Consider the following 12,397-nt stretch of genomic DNA (forward strand, 5'->3'; position numbering starts at 1 on the left):
TTTTTTTCTTTTTACTTCATTCAGGACTATATTTCTTATTCAAGTATTGCAGGTCAGAGGTAGATTTTATTTGGGCATTAGGATATTTGATTAAGCATGCGTATCTACATTTTGCCAACAGTGTTGTAAAAGGTATCTGAGATTCATACTTGAGTAAGAGTAAAGATATCTTGTTAAAATACTACTAAGGTAAGAGTGAATGGTACTTAAGTGTTAAAGTTTTTGATATTAAATGGACTAAGGTATCATAACTAAGTAAAAGTAAACTATACATATATTTGCATGTATGTATATACTTTATACTACAGGTCTATTAATTATCAGCCTGAAGAATTATCAGATCCCACATTATTTCCAAATAAAGTTACTTTTTAATCTGATTGCCCATAAAATGTATATATTTAATTAACTTTGGCTCTGGTGCAGCATGTAATCTGAAAACTAAGTAAAGTTATCAAATAATTTAAAAACTACCAAATTGGCCTCCAAAATGTAGTTAGGTTGAAGTTTAAGGGTAGCAGAAAATGTGACTATTCATGTATCTCAAATTATACTGAAGTAAAGTACTTGAGTAAATGTGCTTAGTTACATTCCATCACTGCCACTAGGTTAGTGCAAAGATGAAGTAAGAAGAGAATATTAGTTCGCTATTAAGATTTGACATCAGAAGTGTCAAGTTATGCAGAAGAGCTTGACCCGTTTCGACCAAAATTAGAAAAGATTTAAATTGGATAAAATGATTGTGCCATTTAAGACCCAAGAGTCAAGTCACTTTGATTACTTTTAAAGCCTAACATTTATAAAATCGAGATTATGAGACCGAAGATTACTGCAAAGCTCAAATCACACAAGAGATGATCAAAGTTTAATAAAACTTTTATTACAATATATGCATCAAAACAATATTTGGAATTTTAATATTGGATAAAAACAGCACAAAGAGGAATGTCAAGAACTCACATCTTGGCTGGTGAGGGAAACGTTGGCTACACTGACCTCATCGGGTCACCGTTAATCTCTGCGGTCGTGGAAACCACAAAGTACTCAGCAGTTGGGACAGGTACAAGTTTATACCTCTTTAAATCTCACTGCATCAATAACGACAGAACAGTTAATGCTCCCTGGCACATGACTTCACTTTACAGAGTGGAGGAGACGTGGAGTAAATACATCTAGCTCACTGAAAGCACCAAGCAGAGGCGTCAAACCTCATTTGCCTGTCCTTCATTCGTCAGGTCTACAGGAAGACTGGAAGAGGTCGAGGGTCACAGTTTATTCAATTTGTATCAAACTCAAAACACTTGAATTCTGTTGTACTTAGAGACACTGATCTGAGAACTGCACTAATGAAGAAGATTTGGACAGGAAGCTGATCCCAACACATCACTAGAGGGAAAATTCACCTGAATTTTTACCTGACAGTCTCGAGAGTCGCATGCACACGAGGAGGGTGTTGTGATTAATACTGAGCAGGGTGGACCCTATTTAAAGGGAAGCTTGTGTGGTCTCTTAACCAGAGGGAATATGTTATCATGGTTTCTCTTGACAAAAAGAGTATTGAGACAATGGCATAACAATGGCATAAAAAGCATATATCTGCTACTCATTTTCACCATGATTGGCTCTCCCAATGAAGCTCTTTCACAGAGCAAAGGTTAGCACGCGCTTCGACTGATGTTTTTTTAGCACTAAAAGCACTGAATACAAGCAGCGATACTTTGGTTTTTCTAAATAGCAAAAACAGTAAGGGAACAAAAAAATGGAAAAGTAACAGAACATCCCAAAATATACGCCACCATTTTAAAAGATGGGTCACGTGACTTCATTTGAATAACTGGCATAAGTTTTAAGGAAATGAAACAAAATTTAAAAAAAAGAAAAGAAATAGAACCGTGTGTAAATATATAAACTTAACACTGTTTGAATATACTTAACTGTATGTATGATAAAAAAAAAAAAAAAAAGACTCCACATCCCGTGTAGGATTGGAATAAAAAATAGTGGCAAGCAGTACGAGTCAATAACCAGATGGCCTTCACACCTTCTCTGCTATCATCAGTCCCCCTCCAGTCAAACTCGAGCAGTGGCTCAAACACCTGCAGCGCAAAGGTAGACAAAAAGTTTCATCATCAAAAAAAATCAAACAAGGCTTCAAAGAACACAAATTACATTTCTTTAAATGCAGGAAATTAGATGTCTCATTGTTAAGTATATACAGTGTCATGTATGCAATGTGTCTGCATTAGAGTAAGTGTTGAGTGTGTCCACCGGTCTGACTCTTACTGGAGACTTTTCACGCTTCTCCCTCTCCGGCTCCCTGATTCTGCATCTGGGCCTGCATCTTAGCAATCATCTCCTGCATTCGTCTCAACTGTGTGACACAGAGCATCAACATGAATGACAGGGAAACAACAGCTGTTCTTAGAAACAAGACCAAATCCCACTGACTCAGACTTTCACTCAGATTCTTTGAAGGTGTCAGTTTATTCCTGAGCCTTCAGTCTGAAGGTTCTTCTAATTTCTCAATTTTTGTGCCTTGTTGTGTCTTCTCTCCTCTGTCCTCCCGCCAGTGACCTGTAAATTGATCTCAGCATGCCATCTTGAGGGGTGTCTCAATTCCTAAATGCATCTCGAAGAGAGAGGAATGAGGAGAGAAGAGGCTTGCCGTAGCAGCTATGAGCAAGGATGTACAAGTGTAAAGGTTTATCAGAACCTGTGACATTTAAAAGAGTTGTGACACAAAACTGGAATATACAAACCATGGTGGGGACATGAGTCTACAAATGTAGTTTTTATATTGCATAGTTGTACAGGTGATTTAAGATGATTAAATGTGCACTTAAACTTTCCGTTCTGCTGTAGCATCTCTTAACATTCGGTTCCTACTGCATATGTTAATGATATTTCAGCTTGATATTATACATCCCATTATCCCACATTGTTAATTCAGTTAAAAGTAGGAATACAAGTTGCCATGGTCAATGTTAAGCTCCTCTGACAGAGATCATAAATGCAGCAGGAAACTATAACAAAGGGATGGACGGGTGATTCAGCCGTGCCACACTTCTTATTCAATTGACCTTGATTTCAAATTATGTTACAGAGCACGGATGTCTAATTTTGTTAAATGCCTGTTGCGTCAACTCCTCTCTAAGTGTGTACCTTCCTCTCCTCCTCTGCCTGAAACTCATTTGGGAGAGAGTAAGACATGAGGAGCAGAGGCGAGAAAAGAAATTGCGTTTGTACAAACTGAGAAAACGAGAAGGGGGAATGAATAGAAACAACTGGTCCCACAATGAATGCATGACCAGAAACCAAATGTTAACTTAAATCATTTAATGTTTCTTTATGAGTATATACACATTTTTCTTCCATACATTAGATAAATATACATAAAATGGAGAGGCTTGACACCACTCTCATGTCTGTACGCTAAATCTGAGGCTACAGCCTGCAGGCGATTAGCTTAGCTTAGCACAAAGATTGGAAAAGGGGAAACGGCTAGCCTGAGAAACTAAAAAAATCCAACTGTTCCCATTTGTTATGCTAAGATAACTCTCTGCTAGCTCAAGCTTCACATTAAGTGTGCAAATATGAGAGTGATAATCTTCTCATCTTACTAGCAATTAAGTATATTTCCCAAAATGTTAAACATACTAGAAGAAAAGGCTGATCCATGACAAATGAATGTCTTTTTAATTAGTGAAAAGTTGTCTAGTGTCTTAAAACATTTTACCTCAGCCTCCTTCTCCTGCAGGATCATATCCTTGTCCATTTCCTCTGGCTCCGGTCCCTTTCTGCATGGATGACACAACTATAGTTACTTTTGATGTGACTGTGATGCTACCGAATCAACCCCCAATAATTCTGCAGAATGTGTGCTGATTAACAAAAGCATTACGTTAAATGCACAGTCAGAGAGGTTAAACATGTGAAATCACTGTGAGTGTTGATTAATAAAAGATTTGTATGTGTGCATGCGTGATGTACCATTTCAAGTATAGCATTAGGCAAACATGACAATTGCCACATTGAGAAAGTGAAGAAGGGGTCAGTGGGTTAGTGGAGTTTTTCTTTGCGGAAAAGATGAAATAGTGGGCATCTACAACAAATATCTACAAAGAGGTGAAAGCAGTAAAGATTTGAGAGAGAGAGGAAGCAAGTGCGAGAGGTAGGGGAGCAGCATTACCTCCCCCAAATTATGAAAAAAGGTACCTCAATAGTCCACACATGGGTTTGGACAAATCAAGACCAGACAGCCATCATTGGGCAGATGGCGAGCCAATGAGACGGCAGTAAAGCCACTCCTGTTATCCTGGCATGGCTTTAGAAGAAAGTCTAAAAGATTGTTTCTGGTCTACAATGAGGGTTAAATGATGATATATCCACACTATGTTAAATGACACACACAGTAATCTTGTTTACAACTTCTGCAATACTCAGACTACATGTACCATTTAGCTACCAACTAACCATGTAAAACCACAACCCACAATGTGAAATTCACTTCTGCCTCCCTACCACGGCCTGCCTGGTGTAGTTAAAATGCAAAATGATGAGTCATCATTCATGTTGAACAGACAACAGAGGAATCACTGGAGGTACATGATCCATTAACTCAGCTTCCATTTAAACAGCTTTGGATGTTTCATCACAGTAACACCTGTGGTATGTGCATTTCTGTGTTTTGTTTTAAAACACTACTGTATTTATCGTACATGATTCAAGTCTAATCAGTGGTTTGCTGTTTGAGTGGGGGAGGTGCAGAGAAGCAAGCCGACAGACAGGTACGTACGCAGGAGAAAGAGGCAGAATGTAACCATGGGAGGACAACCTGCCACCCCGCTTGAGGCGGTCCGAGCGGAAGTTCTCGTAGTGGAGGTCCTGGGTCACTTCCTGTAGATCCTGCATGTGGGTGCTGTGGGAGTGTGAAAGTCAGCAACCATTTATTACTCTTGACAAAAAGCTTTTGGCAGGTGTATTTGCTCTCATCGTGTTTAAAGGCATTCTGGAGAGGTTACTACCGTGTCTTTTCACAGAAATTTGGGGAAAACAGGCAGGTCAGTAAATCTTGTCAATTTACTCGCATCTCAAAAAATTGTAAGGATACGGAGGGCGTGAGGTTTAAGCTAGCTCCCCTTTCACTCACATGAGCATGATCCGTAGCTTGAGGAAATCGTTGTGCTCTGGATTCTCCACCTCCACCACTCCCCAGGGGTACAGGCGACCCCTCACCTTCTTCCCCTTGGCCTCAATCTGCTGGTTGGATCCCACCACAGCGAATGGGATGCTAGCCTGGAAAAGATGAGCAGTTCATGTGTCTGTAGTGTTGGCTCAACCACACAAAAAGTAACTACAACACTTAAAGCAAACCCATAAAGAAATGGGATGGTTTTCAGCTATCATAAAAAGCTCATACAGCTTTTATCAAAAGATTCCCATTCCTGTGGTTAAAATAAACAAAAAAACCCCGCGTAATTGTCTTTTTACAGATGAAAAGCTGAGCAGGGAGTGGAAAGCTTACCTTGAGGATCCTGGTCTGCTCTTTGAAGTCCTCATCTTCATCAGACTCAGCATCAGGAAGGTGGTAAATCTTGATACCATGTTCATCGATCTCATCCAGAATCTTACGAGACAACAGTAACAAAGCGCAGGTTAGTATCACAGTTAATTAACTGTAATGTACACAGTAAAAACTCCCTATCTAATCAGGACTTTAAACATAATTAAATGAGTACTTCACCACTGTAAAAATGGTCTTTTCATTAAACTGGGCTGTCCATGTCGTAAAACAGAAAACAGGCTGTGGCATTTCCTTTTGCTCAAAAGACAGAAAACCTGCAGCAACCACACTGCACTGCAGAATCTTGATTCATATTTGATCAGCACTGCCTAGTTTGACAATTTGACCCAAGTTTCTCTCTCCCTATACAACTTCTGTACTCTTCATTAACGTTTCTGTTGATCAAAATCACTTTTTACTGGTCCCTCTCTTGACACTTACTGTCTTACTGTGGTTTATCTACTGTTTGGTATGAAATATTGAATCTAAAGCCCAGTTTCAATATGGTTATTTTTGTAGAAACAGTATTTTCACACACTGGAAGAGTAAACCATGAGCACATGATAGCTACTCTTTATTTCAGGAACTGGAAAAGTTCCTGAACAATGGGTGACTATTGTTCTCACCCTGCGCTTAAGCCTCTCCCTCTCTCTGAGGGTGAGTGTGTCTGCCTTGGCGATGACAGGAACCACGTTGACCTTATTGTGAATGGCCTTCATAAACTGAACATCCAGGGGTTTCAGGCTGGGTGGACAGGAAACAGACAGGCATGACGTCAAAGACAGACAAAAAATTCAAGTATATATGAAAAGGGGCTGTGGGAAATATGGTTAACAAAATAGAAAATAACTTCTGTGAAACTTTACCGATGGAAAATCCCTGAATGTGTGCACAGGTGTGCAAGGATGTGCAGAAGGACTTACCCATGGCCAAGCGGGGAGATGAAATAGAAGCAGCAGTGAACTCTGTTGTCAACGATGTGTCTACGATTAAGACCGCTCTCGTCATGGAGGTAGCGCTCAAACTGGTCATCAATGTAGCTGATAATGGTGCTGAAACTGGGTGAGAAAAATAAACATCATCACAACCTGTATCACTGTACCAGAACTCAGCCTTGTTCACAGCAAAGCCACTGAATATTAAAATCCAAAGCTAAGAGGAAAAAAAAATTTGCCCTGTAATGTCCTTATGATTTAAAACATCAAACAAACATTTAACTGCCCAACATCACAGACTGCCGTAATGGGTAATTGCTGGGTATTAAAAAATTCCTCATCTCTTCATCAGCATACGCCTGAAAAACAGATATCATACCAGTCCTGGCTGTTGATGGCGTCTCCGTATCCTGGTGTGTCGACCACGGTGAGACGGAGCTTTACCCCTCGTTCCTCAATTTCTACTGTCGACGCCTCGATCTGAACCGTTCTTTCAATCTTTTCTGTTAGAAGAGAAAAAAAAATAAATTTTTCATTGAACAACCCCACTGAGTTGATTTACTGATTATGGACTTTTAATACACTACGTGTTTTACAAAAACCTGCTTTCTTACCTGCTGCTCCAGGGATGACTCTCTCGGGGTAAAGGTCAGTGAGGAACAGGCTGTTGATCAGGGTGGATTTTCCAAGTCCGGATTCACCTTTTAACAACAAGCAACATGCAGTCACCATCAGTTTGAGAAGTCAAAATAAGGAAATTGATAAGATACAGGTTCTGGTTAGTGTGAATCTCTTCTAATACAGTGTTCAGTTTCAATGACTCGAACAAAGGGGATCATAACTGTGCTGCAGGAAACAAGACATCTGCACTGTGATGCACAGCAGGCCACACTCCACCTGGAAATACGTGATACTAAATCTGACTTGAGCATTAATCTTTCCGAGAACTATGTCAGGTGGCTGATTAAATAACCTTTAAGACCTGAGGAAGGAGTGCAAGTGCTTATAATCAGTCAGCAGCTTTCAGGTCAAGAAGGAGAACACTGGACAGTTTCACTCTCACATTATCAGCAAGAACTAAAAACCTGGACATCCTCTTCTATCTTGACTCCAGCTTTACAGGAGAGTCTGCGATGGATTGAAGTAACTGTGCAGTGTGGACCGAGACCGATTTTGTTCAAATGTCTCTGCTGAGATTATCTGATCATGAATGAAATAAACCAGCAGTAGAGTACAGCAGTATCAAACCAAATCTGCTTTATAATGGATTAATCCTAAAAATATCCCCAATTTTGTTGCTTACTAAATTTAAACAATCCTCCATATGCCAACAGCAGGTGCTGGACTACTACAAACACATGACAATAAGACAAAGACAATAACCATCTACAGGATAATTGAAGTTTTAAATAAAAGCCTTGTACCAGAATAAATATATCTTCCAACATATTCTCCCAGGCCCGTTCAGTATTGTTTAGTCTAGCAGTATGCCTTATTTCTGTCTTGTAAATCCATAAAACTAGAGCAGCAATTCACCAACAGCAGTGATCAAAATTTAGGAAACTATGTGTAAGAAATTATGTTCCTCAAGTCTCATGGTCACAGAGTTACAGATGCACAACTTAAAGCCTGAGTGTTTGACCCAGGAATGCTGCTACTGTGGTTCCCAAGAGAGTCTTCGCAAAAGATTTACAGAAATCCTGAACTGGCAACTTTCCAGAACGTCTTGTATGGATAGTCTATATTTCAGGAGCATGTAGAAAAAAAATCTTATGAGAAGAAATTACCATTGTTTGAGGGTGAGCATTAATAAAAGCGATGCACCTCAAGGAGAAATTATGAATTTCAGTGAGTGGGGGACAACAGCAGCTATCTAAATGAGCAGGAAATCGCTGATGCATTTGAGAAGATGGGTCACGCAGAGGGTTAAATAAGCACTCAATGAGTGCTCTTGCAGTAGAGGGACCAGCAGGCCTTGTCCACTGTGTGAATCAATCCCTCGAGGCCTGCTGGCTGCATTCCTCTCTGGTTTATTTTAAAGCAAAAGGATGAGCAGTATTCAGGGGAGCTTCTACCCTCCCCCCGTACCAACAAGCAGGGAGGTTCACACAGTCACAGCACTCGCATCATGCTGCTGCTGACGCCAGCTGAGCAACTACACTGACGTGACATCTGCCATTTTCTACTAACCAACGGCCTTCATGTTCACTAAAATACACCTCTGAAGCATCACGCTTACTCTCAGCATACAATCAAAAAGAACTAAAGAGGTGAGCTGAAAGAGATGAAAGAGTTAAACTGTCCTGTAGGAAGGGTATTATTAAATAGAAAGCATGTAACTGTATGTCATGCAGGCTAATGGCCAAAGTCCCACCATAAATCTAACACAAAAAAAACAAACTCACATGAGCCAAAAACACTGAAACACATTCCTCAAAATGTTCATGTTTACTCTTGCTGTCTAGCTTGTTATCACTGAGCTACACTATCATTTTTCAAACTAAATAAAACCTGAAGAAAAGAGCAACAAAACAAGAAAAGGCTTGAAACACACACTCACCTACCACCATCAACGTAAACTCAAATCCTTTCTTCACTGACTTGCGATGAACCTGATTCGGCAGATTGGCAAATCCAACATACCCTGGGGTCTCAGGGTTGGAGAACTGCCCCTGCTGTAGAGAAAAAAATGGTAATGTTAGGAGATTCATCATTAAGAAAAATGTTCGGAGACACCGACATTGAAACTTATGTAAGGATGTGGCTTTGCACGTCATTCCTTCAGCTAAAAGTAATTGTTGTCATAAATCTGCATCAGGTTGAAGTCGAACATCATTTTAACAGCCCATTATTAGCGCGAGAGTAGAAGCCACAGAGTAGACATCTGTTCACAAACAGCCAGGATATTTAGGACAGCAAAGTGATTTCTATGCTGTCTATTTGCAAAAGGCCTTCCACCCATCATTCCGGTGTTTATGGCCCTTCCTACATAGTAAGAAGCAGGATAGGATTTAACCGCCCCTGCAGCAATGTTAGGCTATTTCAAGTCAAACACAAAAAGGCACAAGTTCCTTATTTAGTTTTCTCACTTGGACATGACGGTATTGTATGATTAGTGAACCCTCCCTTTCCTGTTCTTTCAGTGGAGGTCATGACTGATAAGCCTGATAAGCAATGTGTTCTCGCTCAGCCTTTGGGCCTTTCAACCAGCATAAAGCCACAGCAGTGAAGTCATGAGGATGGGGAGCAGCACACTGAGCACAGAGCTGAGTGACCCACCAGTAATATCAGTGTTTTGAACAATGCATGAATTATGTGAATTATGTGAGAAAAGCAAGGAAGCACAAAATGTCCAACTGAAAACAGGGGGAATGATTAGTTTAAGACGTTTTGGACTGAGTAAGAGCTGAGTATTAGCAAAGGCAACAGCAACATTTTAGTCTTCTTCTGTACCACTAGTAGGCATGGAAAAATATGATTTAATCTAATAATTATCCCATCCTACATGATGGCGATTCTTGATATAATCCAGTTAATCGTCAGAATAATTTTGTAACTCTAAAATAAAACATATTGGAATCACTATCAAATGTGAAATCACACAAACAAATATTTTCATGGCCTCACAAAGAGGACACATCTTTTTTTGGTGGAAAAAAAAATCAAAATCTTAAATAAGTAATAATAAATCGTAAGATCCTCATCAAAGATAAGTAATGGTGGTAACCTAATTTTACTGTCGTTTTGTAGTTTATAATCTGTTGTGTTTAAACACAGATACACACACACACACAGATACACACACACACACACACACACACACACACACACACACACACACACAAGCCATGGTGATTAGGCAAAACAAAATAACTAAGGAGACCAATGTTGGACTGTATGTCAGCAAGGTAGACATTCCTGTGAGGATACTAGCAATTATCTCAACTCACAATTATCGTGAAAATTACATTTCCACATGATCAACTTGAAGTTTAACTCACACACAGCTTACTTTCAAATCACTATTAATGCACAGCCAAACAGTCTCGGAAGAAGAAGTAGGAATCTGGTACAACTGCATCCTGTACTGGTTCAAATGTGATATCTAGTTTCTGTTTTCGGAAACTTACCTTCATTTTTTCGGCCTGAGACATTTTCTCTTCTCGTTAAACCTGAAAGAAAAGAAAGACAGCATCAAAAAACTGACAAACACATACAAACTGTCACTGTAATCAAGTCAAATTCTGCCACAATGCCAGCCTGCTTCTGGATCTTCTTTGAAATGGAGATCATTCATACAGCTGCACACTAAGCAGGCCTGACTGTGTGAGAGACAGGAAGTCTGGTTTGTGAGAGCACTGTGTCTCACCACAAAAAAAAATCCTCTTCCTGCTCAGATAGTTGCATTAAGTTACCGATGCCTCCCACTACAGCGCAATGATACGAGAATAAGAGATTAAGCTATTCTAATGCTATTAATCCCACTATCTAATCCACAAAATGTCATATGTTTAATGTCTGGGTGCTGGTTGTTGTTGTGCTGTACATTGTTTTATTTTAACACTCTAAAAGAGCAGAGAGTGTCAAAAACACACCCACAGCCCCTCACCGTGTTAGGGTGAAAACGGCCGTATGAATGCAAGACAATACAAAATGTGTCCAAGCTAGTTTATAAGATAGCTGTGAACGATTTTAAATGACCTACTCCTTTAATTCAATCATAGAAATGACTGAAACAAACACGAGTGGCTAACTTCCTGAGCTATCAGTGAATGGAAATGATCAGCCGGTTAGCGCTAATTAGCAACGGCTAACGTTATATTCATAACGGTCCAACCCACAGTGGGTGTGAAATGTGTTGATGCCGACATCTACCATGAAAAAACACTATTTCATGCAAATTCCTCTTCTTGAAAAGCTAACAGGACGACACCAAATCAGATCTATTTACCAAGCTAACAGCCCAGGCTAGCTGTTCTGTAAACTGGTACAAGACAGGCTTAGCATAGCTTTAACTACTAACTAGCCGAGTAGCTTCTCCTGCAGGATGTTCACTTGAATGGCTAATGTTAGCGTCGTCGGTTTAACAGCAACACCGCGATAAACACAGCACAGAGACAACTTCTAGATTAATAAGTGGTGAACTAGATAGAGGGATAAGTTACCTTACAGTCTGTCCACCGAAAGCACAGTGCAGATAGACACACGGAGAGACGAGGCGACGATGAACAGCAGACTTGGCGGACACCTCAAATTCTTCAGATTCCGGTGCAGCAGCTTCCTTTAGCACACAGACCACAATGCACTGGGCGAGAGCAGCGGCGGCGGCAGCACTGAGACACTCATGAACACTTCTCCACTGCTGACACTGGAAGGCAGCCTGCTTGCTTTGTCTGGGGGACAGCAACAATATACATATATAATAATGCCATGTAGAAAAATAGAATTATGAGTCCCCCAAAACAAGATTATTTTGGCTACCCTGAATTACTCAAGTTGTCAACTTGTTGATAGAACACAAGTTAGGTTATTACAGATCTTACCTGTGAACCCCTGGAGTCTTTGATTCTTCTCACCCTATTTCGAGACTGAATATGATAAATTATTGTATTATATGTGCTTATATTATATGCTTTTTTAGTAGCATATATTGTAACTTGGCACTGGGACCTTTTTTCCATGTTCCTTGGTGAAGAAATGACAATAAAATGAGTCTGAAGTCTGAATAGATATTATAAATTAATTATAAAATTATTAATAAAATAAGTCCAGCCAAAATAAAACAAACTGTCATTTTCTGTCCACCGCTATACTCATTGAAAGTTGGGTGAAGTTTCATAGTCCGCAGAACATTGCTGGAGCATCACAGCAACGTAAAGTGTTTTCACCGAACTCGCAT

General features: G+C 39.9%; 1 protein-coding gene across 2 annotated transcripts; it reads right to left on the minus strand.

Annotated features, from left to right (window-relative positions):
- Positions 1–858: 858 nt before the first annotated feature.
- septin2 (septin 2) lies at positions 859–11,820 on the minus strand. 2 transcript variants are annotated; one of them, XM_030403799.1, is made up of 13 exons: positions 11,664–11,820; positions 10,629–10,670; positions 9,059–9,173; positions 7,113–7,199; positions 6,878–7,001; positions 6,487–6,621; positions 6,190–6,307; positions 5,525–5,626; positions 5,150–5,295; positions 4,835–4,918; positions 3,737–3,797; positions 2,284–2,371; positions 859–2,096 (listed from the first exon to the last, which is right to left on the minus strand). In XM_030403799.1, exons 2-12 carry the CDS (start codon positions 10,650–10,652, stop codon positions 2,294–2,296), a joined length of 1,074 nt encoding a protein of 357 aa, XP_030259659.1. In that variant the 5' UTR covers positions 10,653–10,670; positions 11,664–11,820; the 3' UTR covers positions 859–2,096; positions 2,284–2,293. The 2 variants fall into 2 exon arrangements, with proteins under 2 accessions (XP_030259659.1, XP_030259658.1); XM_030403798.1 differs by having other exon boundaries at positions 4,796–4,918.
- Positions 11,821–12,397: the final 577 nt, after the last annotated feature.

The sequence above is a fragment of the Sparus aurata genome, chromosome 21, assembly GCF_900880675.1.
Source record: "Sparus aurata chromosome 21, fSpaAur1.1, whole genome shotgun sequence".
Classification (NCBI taxonomy): domain Eukaryota; kingdom Metazoa; phylum Chordata; class Actinopteri; order Spariformes; family Sparidae; genus Sparus; species Sparus aurata.